Source organism: Phodopus roborovskii, unplaced genomic scaffold, assembly GCF_943737965.1.
Source record: "Phodopus roborovskii unplaced genomic scaffold, PHOROB, whole genome shotgun sequence".
Taxonomy (NCBI): Eukaryota; Metazoa; Chordata; class Mammalia; order Rodentia; family Cricetidae; genus Phodopus; species Phodopus roborovskii.
Genome location: NW_026126540.1, coordinates 16,116,763 through 16,133,189, shown reverse-complemented (window position 1 = coordinate 16,133,189; position 16,427 = coordinate 16,116,763). Strand labels below are relative to the sequence as shown.

Here is a 16,427-nt window from a genome sequence, read left to right as displayed (position 1 = left end):
CATGTACATTAATGTTCATGGACATTAATAAGCATTCATTAGATTACTAAGAGAATAAAGAATGTAAAAATGTAGCTAAGAAGATTAGAACTAATGTTTTACTTTCCATGTTTTAGGTAAAAACAACTTTACAGTTTGTCCTTTCATGTGCATGGTCTTAGTCTATCACAATTATGATTTTGAAGTCAGTCTATTTGGTCATGTGTGCATCATCTGAGTCTTATTACTATTCTTGTATGGCTGCACAATATTTTATTTATGAACTCATGCAGTGATGAACATTATAAGTGCTTTCAATTTTTGGTTCTTACAAATACAACTGAAGGGATAGAGAGATGGTTCATCCTAAAATATAAGTAAATCTGGTATGAATATTTGTATACTAATCTATATTTGAATATTTTATATTTCTCTTGAATAAACATGTAAAAATTGAAAAGATACATCATGGCACAGGGAATACTTAAAAATTTTGACAACTTCAAACCTAATGTTATGGTACCATTTGGCCATCAGTAACATAAGGATATTTTAGTTATTCTACATTGTGAAAACTTTGCTATTTCAAACTTCATCTAGACATGGTGGCACAGACCTACGGCTAAAAAGGAGACTGAGGCAGGTCACCAGTTCAAGGTCTGCCTGGATTACTGAGTGAGTTACAGGCCAGCATGGGTAACTTACTGAGACTCAAAATAAAAATAAACAAAAAGAGAAAAAACATAGTAAGTCAATGATAGGCCATTTGTGATGTCTTGGGTTTGATTGCTGTTAGTACACATACACAAGGATGCATGCATGCATGCACACACACACACACACACACACACACACCTAATGAATTTTGCAATATTCTGCATGTGAAAAAGTTGTTTATTGGCTATTCATGCATCTTCTAAGGAAAATGTAAAGTCCTTGCCCATTTTTTTTTAAAGGGAATCACCAATTTTCCTACTGAACTGTAAGGCTTTATATATTCAAGATTCAACTCTTACTGACAAATGTGTTACTGATGTCCTAACCGAGCAACATCTTTCAGAGAACAATAGTGTTTTGATGAGGTCCAGTTTGCCCTCTCACAGTTTCCCTCCTTAAATGTCTCTGCTCTGTGCATGGTCACGAAAAATTCCTTCTGTTTTCTTCAATTAGTTTAATAATTTTAACATTTAAGTTCATGGTATATTACAATCAATTTTTGTTGGTATAAAGTATTAGTAAAGATGCTTTCTAGTTGTTTAAATGTTCTTTATCAAGAAAATTTTGCTTATTGTATTACCTGGAAGCTTTCATTGATAATATAGTTATAATGCTTTAGGGATTGTTTTGTCTATATTTGTCTGATATATTTGATCTTTATATCATCGCTTTCAAACCAAAACCAAACACATTCCTTTCTATCCCCACTTCTCCTTTCCTCCTTTCTCTTCCTTTTCCATTTCTCTTTATTTTGTTCACTTTTCTTCTGTTTTCATTTCCTTCTAATCCCTGAAATGGAGTCTTGCTGTATACCCTCCAGGGTGCTCTCAAACTCCAGGGCCCAGTGATCCCTGACCTCTGTTCTATGAATAGCTGTAACTGCAGGCATGTACAACTGTAGCCGACTGTTAACCCTCTAGAGTACACCAAGCTTAGTATAAATTTTTAAAGTAAGAAAAATACAGACAGTTTATTCAGAGAAGAGAATGGGAGTGCACAGGTGAGCCGTGAGAATGCAAACACCTAATAGTCATTGGAGTTTTCTATGACATATAAGTACCAATGTTTTTGTTTTCATCCTAATACTCATTCCTCTATTCTGTGTCTTTCATCCATTGTTAGTATCATTTTGGCAGTTTCAGCTGAAAAGCTGCCTGGGATTTTGATGAGAATTACAATCAATCTGAAGAGCAGTTTAACGAAAGTTGATTTCTTTCTTTTTTATTTTATTTTATTTTTTATTTAATTTTATATAACAAAGTCCAATTAAATGAAAACAAACATTTATACACAATATTTGGGAATTTGGGCGTCGTTCTTTCCAAACTACTTCCTGTTGGTAAGGGGAAGTTGATTTCTTAACAATATTTGTGTTGTTAAATTTGGTTAGTTTCTCCAGTTCTTGATGCTTTCTTTAATGATTTCATCAACAATTGTCAGTATTGGTGTAACAACTTTTCTAATTTTTGGTTAGATTTAATATAAAAATTGTTTGTGTTGACTTGATAGATAATGTCTGAAAGTAATAATTTCCTAATGTTTATTTTTCTGTATCAGTCTTGTGACCTGGACTCTCTCTACATTTTCTTTTTGGTTCCTTGTTTGCTTCATGGATCACTTTAGAATTTCTCCATGAACAATTCTACACGTGTGTAAAATCCAGACATTCTTTCTTGGTCATGTTTCTTCTTTACTTAATGTAATGCCCCTGGCCTAGCAGCATTGTTGCTTAAGAGTGGTGAGACCAGTCATCTTCCTTTGCTCCTGAGAGTGGTGGGGGAAACATACCTTGTTCCCATTTTTAGAGGGTATCTTGTGATTTTCTTCCACTTGGCCAGAATTAATGACATTACAGACATTGTGGAAGGTTACTTTGTGTGCTATAGTAATTGTTTTCATTTATCATGATTTTGCACAAATAAAAGAGACTTCCTATCCTCAAAATATTTTCTTTTGAACTTGTTGTTTGCCAATTAAGTGCCCCTAACATACTGTACTTGATCATGGTATCAGTGCACTCATCTTAACTCCTTATTTCCTTTCACTCCACCCCACTATGAATACTCAGTTTTCTTGTTTCAGTTTCATGAATTTCTTTCCTATCTGAAATTCCAGTGATGCCCTCAAACACCTTACTATCTTGCCACATCTCTCTCTTTTACAACACGTCTCCCTTTTTGTGTCCATTCCCATCATACTATGCTTATTGATACTTCTATATTTTAATTATAACATCTTCCTTCAATTTTAAAACACAGTAACTCCAGGAGCTTAACTAGCCATTTTTGTGTCTCTGTATGTCACATTTGGACCTTGAATTAAACTGCTATGTTAACTAGCTCCATTTAGGAGGAGGCTACAGATTAAAGTCTCCAGTATGTTACTCTTGAAAAAAAAGTCTCCTATATTCAACAAATACACTTGTCCCTCAATATTCTGTTAGCAATCAAAAGCCAATAAACAAAAACACAGTTCAACAGCACTTTGGATTTCCTGAGTTCCTTCTGTTACTCCTTCCTGTGAATGCCCATGTTATCTCTTCAGACAGAACCCCAGAGCCACTGTGGTCTTCAGATCTCCTGAGCTGCCACTTCATGCTCACTTTAATTTCATACTATCTCCAACAGCCATTCCTTCCTGCCTCTTTCCCACAGCTTCCTTCATCCCTGTATTCACTGGGCAGGTCTTCTGTGGTTCTTTGCCAAGTCTTTGTGTCTAAACCTACTTAGCTTCACACTCATGATCAAATTTTGCTTGTTCTTAGATTTCTTTTTTTTTTATGTATCCCATTGCTTGCTGCCTGAAAGAGATGTTTCTTAAATACATTGCCCACTATTTGTTCTCCTACTCTGCCTTTGTCATAGCCCTTTGAGGAAGATAGTGTAAGTGTGCATCATTCATATTAGTCTTAGGAATATAAAAGAAAGTTTTGTGTTTCACAGCTTCTGAATTTTGACTGAATTGTAATGAATTTATAACAACCCATGTTCAATCCAGTTTCTGAGAGGTAATGCAATTTGTAGGTTTTGATCTAGCTTCATATTACTTTTGTTTTGACTTATTTATTTATAATTTATTTTTTATTTCTATTTTACTTATTGATCCCAGTTCCTCCTCCCTCCCTTCCTCTTTCCCTCTCTCCCACCCTCTCATACCTCCAGACCACCCTCCCCTCCCACCCATCCCCACTCCACATGTAGGGTGATGCTCTCCAGGAGGGGTAATCTAAATCTGTCAAGTCATTTGGAGTAGGGACTAGGACTTCTCTTCTGGTTCTAGGTAAAGGGATTATCCCTCCATGGGGGATGTGCCCCCAAAGTCCTTTATTGCACAGGGAATACATCCTGGTTCCACTGTCTGAGGTCCCTTAGACTGTTCAGGCCTTCTAGCTAAGACCCATATTCAGGGGGCCTGAGTAAGTTCAGTGCTGGATTCCCAGCTATCAGTCTGGGGGGGGGCATTAGCTTTTCCTTGTTCAGGTCAGCTGTTTCTAGTGTTTCTGTAGCCTGGTCTTGTTCTCCCTCTCTGCATGTTTTGTTCTATGTAGTTTTTAGAATTCACAGTTTAAGATTAATATATTTACCAATGCTAGTTATATGTATTGAATGTTAAATAACAGAGGAAACTGGGAAAAGAGCTTTTCGAAGAGTTTTGAACCATAGAAAGCATATGGTTTTTCCTTAGATGATGTACCCTTAAATGAGGAGAAAATAAGATGTTTCATGGGCATCATTGACTTCTTTGGCAACCTCAGACCTTAGTGAAATTCAGAACCTTATGTTTGTGGTAAGATTTTAATTTCAAAAACTTTAAAACTACAGATAATAGTAAATGAAGGGGAAAAAGGATATAGGAACCTTTAAAATTGCTTTCTTAATTTATGTGCCATTTAGGCATGTATATTTGAGTTGTCACATACTAATGTTAAGGAAACTCAGGGAAATTTGTCAATCTGATAATTATTTAAGCTAGCATACCTCTTCATTTAGATTATAATTACATCATTTCTAACTTTCCTTTCTCCCTCCAAATGCTCCCATATTTCCCTCCTTGCTCTCTTTCAAAGTTATTGCTTCTTCCCTCCCCCCAGTAGTTGTTGCTACATACACACACACACATACACACACATGCACACGGGAACACACACAAACACAGACATATATATGTGTATATAAGTATATATATATATATATACATATAAATGTGTATGTATACATATATACACACATATGTATTTATAAATACATAAACACATTCTGCTTAATCTATATAATGTTACTTGTATGTATACTTTGTAGGCTGACCACTTGCCTTTGGATAACAAATTTCCTAAGGAAAACTATTTCCTAGCTCTCAGCATTCATAGTTGTCTGTAGTTCTTTATGTAGTATTGAGGCCTCATGGGATTTCTACCATCCATTTCAATATGTCTGTTAGTCCCAATTTTCAGCTCATGTTTGTGCAGTCATACAGGTGAGACTTCACAGGTATACAGCTTCTGATTTTATTGGAAGACACAATATCACATGAAATTCCCTTTCTTTGCCTCTTACTTTGAGAAAATAATGTGCTGGTTGGTCCACCGTGAATAAATTTACTCTGCTCTACGCTGCTTTGTAAGATGAAGTCTGGAATCATATCTCAGTTTTGGTAAAGTGACAAATGCAAAATGATGAACAAAATTATTTTGAAAAATTGAGAGGTGACTGAGGCCACTTTATTTAGCCAAAAGCTTACCATTATAGAACCCAAAAGAACTAAGTGGGGACCAAGCATGTTTCTATGCTTGTGGGTGAGGACTTGACCAGCACTTGTTATAGGGTAGGAAGTCTATAGGAGAAGTGTTTCTACATTTAGGTTGAAGAAAGTGGTCAGAGGGAACTATGTGAGTTTGGGCTCATGCACAAATTGAACTCTGAATCACCTTTGTCCCTGACAAACACTGAGACATCTGTCATCTGTTAAGTACAAGAGACCACAGCAGATGATCTCAAATACATATTCCAGTTTAAATTTCTGTTAACCCACACACGCATTTTCAGTGACTTTATGTAAACGATATTGAAAGAAAAGTAAAAATTGAGGTTTACTGTGAACATACAGATTGCTTTTAGATCCCTATTTTGAATCAACGAGAAAGTAGAAAACATTTAAAGCATAAGATTATGGTTTTGAATGTAGTGGGAAAATACTCAGCCTTTCTCCCCACACATTCCTCACTAGTATCTAAATATACACCTTAAATACATGTTAAGAAGCCAAATGCATTTTTGGTCATGATTTCTTCAGAACTAATCATTACATAAATATTCAAAATGAATTGGATTTGTGTGAGGATTTTCTGTGTCTGCTACTAGCCCAGTCCTAGCATGAACCTTAGAGAGATGTGTTCCACTGTCCCATTATTGGTAACCAAAAATCATTTTCTGTCTAAGGACCAGAAAGAACTGTGCTATTAACCTGAAAGTTCAAGAAGATCCTGCTGTTCACAGAACCACCTGGTCAGTGGCTGAGCCACCGGGCTGAGCCACTTCCTCTTGGGGAGGTCATCCTCTCTAGACCTTCAAGACTCGAGGAAGTAGCTTCACTTGCTGCCTCCACCACCCCCATGATTGGCGTTTGTTCTTTCTAGTCTTTCTTTGGTTTTGTCTCTAAGGCCAAGCCTAACTTCTGATTAATTGGATCTTGATCATGTTTGAAAACTTTCTGTTTCTAATATTGTATTAAAGCGTGAATTTGGCATGGGTACATCACTTTGATTCCTTTTTGTCAAGGGGTTTGTAGAAAGTATCCAGGGCTGCATTGGAAGAATCATGAATGTCCCTGTTGTCTCCTCATTTAGGCCCTTCTTTATAAATGAATCAGTGCCCAGTTAGTTTTGTTTTCATCATCTTCTGTATCATTTCCAATTTCTTACTGTCTATCACCCCTAGCTTCCTATCAAAAGGCAAGGTCATCATTCTCTTGGTATTCATCAATCTTAAACAGATATTGTTTCTGATAATTTCAGGACAATAAGCAATTGATACATACCAGAGTTCCCTTAAGTAGGCTTTGATAAGTGGCTAAAAATGTTTTCATGGGTATAAAACATTACTGGGTCTTTTGAGAAGATAGAAAGATTTGACAGTAATAAAGTTCATAGTGTTAGCTGGTGTGATTGTCAGGTAGAGTTTAGGGCATGCCACATCATGATCAAGTTGGATGTGCACAAGAAATTGGGGTGCTCTAAAGTTTTCAATCAGACACTGATAATTTTACCTCTGTTGTAAGAAATTTCCAGATAAGTAGTGGATAAGATGTCTTTTGTTTTTGAAACTTGAAGATATTTTTTCCTTTATTTTGAAACTATAGATCTCCAGGAACCAGTAAAAGAAAGGGACCACATTTCCTCTAGTCTTCAATTAAATTGTATTTCATCACTACTTTTCTATCTAGTGGGGGAGATAACAGCAGCTTAGTGTGAAGTTATGAAATTGTCCAGGTCCATGCTACCACTAAGTAGAAATTATGCTATAACAAAGCATGATCATCACTGCTGGACACAGAGCTAAGCATTTAACACTTCTTGCTTTGTTTACCCTCACAATATTAGTATCAATATTCTTATTTTCCAGATGGAGAATGTTTTGGTAAGACTTGACTTAAACCTTGATTAAGGCCCAAGAATTTGTGCAGGCAGAGGAACATCTGTTGCTATGACCTAAGTCCTGAACTGAGACATTAATTTTGATTCTTCAGTGCATGACAAATATGGCCTACTTATATCTGAATCAAAATTAACGAATCCTGAAGTCCCTCTATGTTGATTGCCAGTGTTCTTGAAACCCATATACTTACTCACTTGTCCCTTAGCATATAAAACATCACAGCCATAGGTGGGGAAATTGTGTGTATGTATGTGTGTATGCCAAAGACATAAAGGGTCTATTACCAGGTCTTTCTACTTGAATACAATTTTTAAAAAGAGAAAATGTTGATGTTATGATGACAGACATGTAATCACCAGCTAATTAAATATACACGAGGTATAAATATCAAAATCCAATATGCCCACAAATAACCTTGATTGAATTTAATATATCAGTTATTTCAATTGTTTAATATTCAACGTTTGGTTTCCATTTTGAAAGTTCCATCAAATTTTATTATGTAAATCATGAACAAAAGTGGCCTCAGAGTATGTAGCCATAAATAAATCTGATTTGTATCTAACTTAAAAACTTCAATCACACATTGTTGAGAGCAGAGACTTTTTGAGAATTCTATACATGCATAAGATTTTGATTAAATTCACTCTTTTCTTACCCCTGTTCTCAAATCTCTTGCTTTAGCAAGCTGAGTCCACTTCATTTGCATGGGTGTGGGACCAGCTACTGGTGCATGAATAACCTCTCAGGGGAAACATCCCTGAAGAAAATTGGCTCTCCCTCCTACAGCTTCCACCAACTGCTAGCGTTCCTCTACTAGGAATGAAACTTGATGGACCAGTGAAGAAGCTTTTGTGATGTAGCATGATACATCACATCTGGCAGAACTTGCTTGAATACTGTAAAAATTGTGCACTACAAATAAAAGATTTCTGGGAATAAAATGTTTTGGGGAAAATCTCATAGTGCTTAAAAGCCCTAATAAATACCATACAGGACTGGGAAGATTGACTGAGGGGAGGAATAGATGAGAGAAAAAAAAAGAGAGAGAGAGAGAAAGAGAGATACTATAAAAGAGGGAGCATTATAGGTTTGAACAGAAAACTGACTCTAGAGAAATGTCCAGAGACCTACAAGGATGACCCCAACTAACAATCTGAGTAACAGTGGAAAGACTACCTTAAATGCCCTTCCCTGATAATGAGATTGATGACTACATTATCCATCATCATAGAGCCCTCATCTAGTAGCTGATGGAAACAGAAGCAGACACCCACAGCTAAACACCGAGCCGAACTGGAATCCAGATGCAGAGAGGGAGGAGTGATAAGAAAATGGGGTCAAGACCAGGCTACAGAAACCCACAGAGATAGCTGACCTGAACAAGGGGGGGGGCTAATGGGCCCCCATACTGATAGATGGGAAACCAGCATTGGGCTGACTCAGATTCCCCTGAACATGGGTCTCAGTTAGAAGGCCTGGGCAGTCTAAGGGACCTATGACAGTGGAACAAGGATGTATCTATCCCTGGTGCATGAAAGGACTTTGGGAGCATATTCCCCATGGAGGGATATACACTTAGGCAGGAGGGAGGGCCTAGTCCCTACTCCAAATGACTTGACAGATTTTGTTGATCCCTCATTGAAGACATCAACATCCATGTGGACTGGAGGGAGAATGGAATGGGAGGGGGGCCATGGAAGGGAGGAAGGGAGGAAGGGAGGAAGGGAGGAAGGGAAGAAGGGAGGAAGGGAGGAAGGGAGGAAGGGAGGAAGGGAGGAAGGGAGGAAGGGAGGAAGGGAGAGATGGACGAAGGGAAGGAAAGGAAACTGGGACCGATATGTAAAATAAGAAAAAAATACACACACACATACACCATAACAAATCCAAAAGGCAATTATTAAGCTTAGTTAAAGACAAACACTGAATTCTACTGCAAACCACCCCACAGGAACTATATAGATTTTGATTTCAAGTAAATGCAGTGAAAATAGCTTCATGGGAAGAAATTAAAATAAATGGTTTTGTGAGTAACAAAACTATGGAGGGCAAAACAAGAAAATTATGTGCAAGGTCTAGTCATTTTGAGTTAAGAGAAAAACAATCAGGGGTGACCTCCTGTGAGAGCCACTCTACATGGAAACTCTCCTCTACCAACACACATTGAAGAGCTGTGTAATGTCTATTTGCACATTAGCCAGAAACAAAGTGGATTTTTATAGTATTACAAATGCATTTTTTGTTAATTTTCTTTGGTGATAAGGTTGCAGTGCATGGCCCAGCTTAGCATTGATTCATGCTCCTCCCATCTCAGGCTTACAAGTAGCAGGACTATCTTATGTCTAAAAATAAAAAGAGATTTTTGTCAGATAAACTGAAGTGCCCCAACTCTCATAAAATGTAATATAAGGAGTAATATATCACCAGAAACCAAATTCTGAATGTCATTATAATCAAATAATGAAGGGCAATGAAGGCATATTATTTCCTATATTGATTGCACTCTCTGGCCAGCAGAGAGAGAACCTTCCTATGGCTGTGGTTACAGTATAGTCCCAAGGCTATGTCTTGTGGCCAAGACCTGTGGATTTTCTCCACCAAACGCTTATAGAGTAGATCACTACTTTCATCCTCGGAATTTGCATTGAGCCCATCTCAGCCCTGTTATCTGTGCAACCTTCACCCAGTTTCCACTATGCATCTCTACCAATATTCTAGAAATGCAGCCAATTATCAATGCTTTGGATTCTCTGTCCAGTTGATGCCCAAACTGTGGAATTTTTCTGCTTGTTTAACTAGTCACAGAAGCCTGCTGAATGGTGACCTATATTCATTTAATCTTTCATTGTCTCCCCTTGCTTTCCTTTCTAGACATCCATTTAAGCCAGCCTGGAATTAATTACTTCAGGACCTTAAACATGACATCTTAATATTTAAGCATGCTATTTTTTTCTGAAAGTATTTTCACACTGCTGAGATTTCAGCTCCTCATGGGTGAAGCTGGGTCCTGATTTACATTCAGACAACACTTAGCTTTATCTCTGGGAATTGTTGTCCCAGATGTCTGTGTCTACAAAGCATATGCTCTGTGAGAGCAAAGAGCACCTTTGGCTATCACTGGGCCCCTGTGTCTTGAAGACTGATTAGCAAGACAGCCAAATTTGTGGAACAGAATAAATGAAGTAGAAGGAAATCTTGTGATTCTGAAGATGGTGTAGGTCAAAATTATGTAAAGAAAAAAAAAAAAAACAAATAGATGAAGAACTCAAATATTTTAAAACGCAAGAGCATCTTGAGGTTTGCCCTGCAAGTATCATTTCCAACATAACAAGGAAGTTTTAGTCACATCTTGGAAACACAAGCCTACAAGGAGTCTCAAACAAAGATGAAGTTATACAACTATAATGTATATATATGCAGAAGGCCTGTGTTAGTTTCATGAAGGCTCCCTAGTTCTTACTTCAGTCTTTGTTAGTCCCTATGAGCCCAGATTAATTAGTTTTATAGGTTTTTTTTTTTTTTGTCATGTTCTGGATACCACTGAGACCTACAATCCTTCTTCTCCCTCTCACAGCAGGACTCCCAGAGCTCAGCCTAATGCTAGGCTGTGGGTCTCTGCATCTTTTTCCATTAGTGGCTGGGTAATAGTGAGAGCAGGAGCTGTCTCTGACTGTTGCCTGCTTTTGGGACCCTTTCCTCCTACTGAATTGCATCCTAAACAGAGTAAGAAGTGATTAGTCTCACTGCAGTTTGATACCATGGCTGGCTGATAGCTATGGGAGATCTGCCTGTATCTAAAGAAAAACAGTATAAGAGTGGATGGGCTGGGGTGGATTAGTGGGGAAAGGTGGCAGAAACGGAGAGGGGGTGAGGCAAAGGCAGGGAGACTTTGATTGGAATGTAAAAACAAAAATAAATAAATAAATCAACAATGGCAACAAAGCCAAAACATTGTAGCCTGGGAAATAAATGTGGTGAGAAAAGTGAACTCAGCCACAGCCTCGACCATTCAGGAAATGTGTAGACAAAGACTGTGGTTGTTCTGAGAGGAACATTCCAACTAGGAAGTCTAAGGTGTGTAACCTTAAAAGAATAACAGTACTGGGGAAATTTGAACAACATGCTCCCTAATGTTTTTACTTGTCTTACTTTGATTACAGAGGAAATTCTCCAAGCATTTCTTACTGCAGAGTGAAGGATGGATCACTGCCCAAGGCAAACCCTTGGTATTGGCCTAGTTTTGAAGATTGAAACACTTCTAGTCTTTCCATCTGATTATTCCCTGTTGTCTTCCATTTTACTTAAAAAAAGATTACAATTTATATTGAGTTATGTTGTTATAAGCAATTTTCCCACCAGCCTGTTCCCACAGCCATGTCAGCCCCAAATAACACAAAGAGATGCTTTTTACTATCATTTCTTATTGGCTAGCTCTGTCTTAAATATTAACTCATTTCTATTAATCTAAGTGGTCTTATCTTACCAGAGAGAGTCCAGACCTCTTTTCTCAAGTCCCTACATCTTGACTCCCTTCTACTACATCTCCCAGAATCCTCCTTGTCTCTTATTGGCCAACAGGGCTTTATTTATTAACCAATAAGGAAAACATATTTACAGAATGACATCTCCCATCATTATGTAAACTGTATCCTGATATTGAAAATTGATTTTTGAGACCCTCTCTGTTTGTCCTGTATTAAAAACCTCAATTTTGTGTGGTCCAATGTTAAAAAAAAAAAAAAAAGGTATACTGCTGTAGGCACATCTAAGACTTATATGTGGCAATCAACTTTGGACATGGTTGATGCATGCTCTTCAGGTGGAGGTTCAGTTCCCAAGCAGCATTTTCATCAGAGCCACTACTAAGTCTAAAATCTGTTCTTCAATTACTTCTATGAAAGAGGTATTTGTTAGATGTGACCAAGAGGCTTTATCCTCAGGTCTACGTGACATGGTTGATAGCAGCAAACCAAGTTTTCATGGTTAACTAAATGTTAGAGTTTATGATGAAGAGTGTCCTTAACTGAACAATGAAATACTATGGATATTAACATAAGCCTAGGAAGGGATCCTTATCATCATCAAGGCAAAGTGAATCTCTCATTAGGAAAAATTTAGTAATTGGGCAGGAGACAGGGTGTTTAGTCATCAGTTTCTAGGATGGCAAGAAATTCTCCAAGTTATTGAGAGAATACTATCTCACTGTTTGCCAAGCCCTTGTCACTAAACCTATTATTTTAATTTGTTTTCCTCTTAGTATATCTGCCCTCTTACCAGCCAGCTCTATACTGACCTCATCAAGTGACCACACTGTTTCTGAAGCTGGTGCTGACATTATATATAAAAATAATCTCTAGTTAAGTGGAAGAATGTCTTCTGTGTTCCTGGCAAACCCAAGGCACATAGAGGTTTCAAGAGTACTGATCTTTGTACATCTGTTTCCTGGTGTCATTTCATCAGTCACAGATGAAGAATGCTAATTACTTTGTTTATACTTGTGTGATTTAATGAGACTAAATACTCAGCCAGCCTTCAATAAGTGCAACTTATTTACCATTGCTGTTTTTAAGTAAAAACAAACAAACATAAAAAAAGAAAAAAAAAACAAAAAACAAAAAACACGCCAAGCACATTTTCTGGAAATGGGGGCATTGTGCAATTCAAGAGGGGATAATTCCAAGGGCAGTTGACAGGTTATATATAATTTGTAGGCAGGTTGAGTAGGAGGGGAAGCATGGGGATTCGAGACCAGGGTTCAAATCCAGAGTGGGAGAAAGATTAAGTATAATGGAAGCACTTATCATAAACTATTCTTCCACATCTCCGAGGCCAAAGCTAAAATACTAATATATATTAGGTAACGTAAGAAGCAGAACTATATTTCTGGCACATTAAACTCATAGTTTATGTATTATTACCTTGGTTTCATTTTTGAGTACCCTTTTCTAGTTTTTAATTTACTCTTTGAGAGAACTGAAAATGTGACATTAAATAATAATATAGAAGAATATCATCATTATTATTCTAGAAATAAATGTATATTTTAAATTATCTTCTTTTTTGTTTTTAATTTATGAGGGTTTTGTTTGTTTGTTTTATTTTTGAGACAGGGATATTTTGTAGCTTTGGAGCCTATATTGGAACTTACTCTGTAGACCAGGCTGGCCTTGATCTCACAGAGATCCACTTGCTTCTGCTTCCTGAGTGCTGGGATTAAAGGTGTGGAACATCACCACCTGGTTTAACTTATCTTCTAATCTATATAATTTCAAGTTATACCCAACTGGATCCATGCTTGGAATGTAGCTCAGGAGGAGAGTGCTTGTCTAGAACATGTTATCAGCTAGGTTCTTCCCTAGAATTATACACATCTACTACCCACACTGATCACTGTGCTGGGATGTAGCTCAAGGGTAGCATGCTTGCCCAGCAAGTGTGTTGCCTACATTATCCATGCAAACATGCATACCCAGATGGGATCCACCTCATTTAAAGAGTAAAGTAGGTAGAGAAGATGAAAAGGCAACACTGTCCTTATGTTTGGATTCAAATGGTGCCATTGTTTTACTCAGCTGTTAAGAGCCAGGAGACAGCAAGCCACACCCTGTGGGCCAGACTGCCTGAGATACCCAACCTGACCTGCAAATGCTTTATTGAAATACATTCATGCCCATTTGTACATGGTTTGTGTCTCTCTTCGTGGTGCAAAAGTAGAACTGAAACTATATATCCTACAGAGCTGAAAAGATCTCTAGCTCTTTATAGAAAGGCTTACTGATCATAGATTTCAGCCATAAACAACAATAGAAGCTAATAAGCAAAGAAAGACAATAGATAATAACGGTTCCCTTATGTTGTAAAGGAAATAAAGACTGGGACCTGAGAGAGTATTTTCTTTTTAAAAGCTGGTGAAAGTCTTTCTTGCTTAGGTGCTTAATCTAGCTATTTTTTATATTTAATATATAATATATTTAAAATATAATATATATTAATATACATATATTAATATAGCTATTCCTTATATCAAGACAAAAGGTTGTGTGGCAGATGACAGAGAAACTAGCTGCTAAACAGCAGGGCCATTTAGAGTCTGACTGATTTTTGAATGTAAATTTGCAAAGCCTATTTCCAAGATGAGGTTATGAACTAAGTTCATTGGAATGAGTTAGTAGTAACAGAAAACCTGCTAATTTAAGAGACAGGTGGACTTTCAACTGAAATGTATCTAGCAATTCAAGTAAGGGAAAATGTCCTTGAGTTCCTGGTCATCTGGGGATGACAATCCCTGTATCTAGAAAGTGCAGGAGGATTCAAGGCACCTTTAAATGTTCATAGAACCTCCGGTGACAAAATAGTGGGTTGGGCTTGTGTGAGGACTTGAAATGATGTCATCAACAAAGAATCACAGGAAAACATGCTGAAGGCAACACATTGGATCTCAGCAGACCCCTGGCATGGCAGCTTCCTTTGTTCACCTAAGAGTCACCTGTACAACTATAATCAGTGAAAATACCTTGATGTATTCTAAGAACTTAGTAGCTTTTGGGGAGAAAAGCTTTTTATGATAATATCTTAAAATTGTTTTTATTATTTATAGTAATAAACTTCTTTTAGTAATAATTTTTCTTTTTTTAAACTCCAAAGTCTGTAGAAAGACATGAGGTCAAAGGAAGAAATTGACACCTGTCTTCCTTCTAGAAGGCTGGGAACAGTTGCTTTATTTTCTGGCAATCTTTTCTATTCTAAAAGCCAGCCCTCAGTGAATGCCCCCAGATCCTTAACATTCATTTTCAGTCAATAGATCCCATCCTTATGCTTATTCCAAGCCCATCCTCCCTGGGTCCTTGTCCTGAGCACTGCTGTTCAGTCCATAGGACCCATTCCTGTGTAAAAAGGTTCCAGGTGCTCTACTAAAGGATGCAATATGCAAAGGAGTCTTTGATGTTGCTATGCCTAAAGTTTTGTGATAATTGTCACAAGGAAACTTTTTTCCAGTGTAAGAAATAATCGTTTGGGGTCAGATCCCAGAAGTTTTGACCCAACATCAGCTAACTAAAACCAAGTTGATCCCAAGTTCCATTTTCACCTCTCCATGTATGTAGAATAATACAGATATTAAAGCATTTAGGGAAACATTGGCATGTGCTATTTTGATGTTTAGACAGGACATAATGAAATATACTTGTTCTAGCAATTATGAACAAAGACCATGGGGTTTCACCCTTGTGAAATCAAACAGAAACAAATGAATTGCAAAGGTAGAAATCTGTAGTTTGAGCTAAGGACATTTAGAGAAAATGAGTTTTTACTTTTTATTTGCTAGGCAACTATGTGCACATGTTAAGTTCTTTCCTAATGTGCTTATCTTCAGTCGATACTTTCTTGGCAATTTCTCCACCCATGATTGCACACTCTTTCCCTTTATGCACTTAGCTTTTGGCTGTATGTAAAGTCACCTCTCTCCTTGTTCTGTTCTGACTTCTTGTTGCCCATAGATTCCCAGTCACCAGTGTCCATGAGTCAGTAGGAGGAGCAGATCTTCATCAGTCCATATCAACACCAACTAGTCAGCAGGAAACCTGAGCAGAACCCTGGCAACACCATGTTCTGCAGGAAGTTCAAGGATCTCAAGATCACTGGGGAGTGTCCTTTTTCATTACTGGCCCCTGGTGAGGTTCCTAAGGAGACAGCAGAGGAAGTGGCAGGAGGCTCTGAGGGCTGCCAGGCCACTCTCCCCATCTGCCAGGACATTCCTGAGAAGAATGCCCAAGGGAAATTTTCCCAGAGAAAGACAAGTCGCAACAGAGTCTACCTACACACTCTGGCAGAGAGTATTTGCAAGCTCATCTTCCCAGAGGTGAGTAATCTTCCTTTAACAATGATAATGGCATTTGAGAACTGGAAAAGAAAAGGTTTCAAAAGAAAATATTTAGAAATGGGTTTCTCACTTTGAAGGGCATGATAAACAGAATTTCCTTGAAACATATGGAAACTGTCTTTTTAAATACCCATATTCCAAATTGTGGGTCATCTTCAAAAGTCTCATATTTTAAATTCCTTACTTTTTTAAATTAACTTTTT

The 16,427-nt window shown here is 37.5% G+C and overlaps 1 protein-coding gene across 1 annotated transcript in view; it reads left to right on the top strand.

Moving 5' to 3' along the window:
• The window catches only part of Gucy1a1 (guanylate cyclase 1 soluble subunit alpha 1), a 54,612-nt gene that overhangs the window by 12,934 nt on the left and 25,251 nt on the right, over positions 1-16,427 (top strand). Inside the window, exon 2 of the mRNA XM_051198825.1 lies at positions 15,842-16,203. Within this exon, the coding sequence (XP_051054782.1) occupies positions 15,949-16,203 (255 nt within the window). The 5' untranslated portion in view covers positions 15,842-15,948. The remainder of the gene's footprint in view (positions 1-15,841; positions 16,204-16,427) is intronic.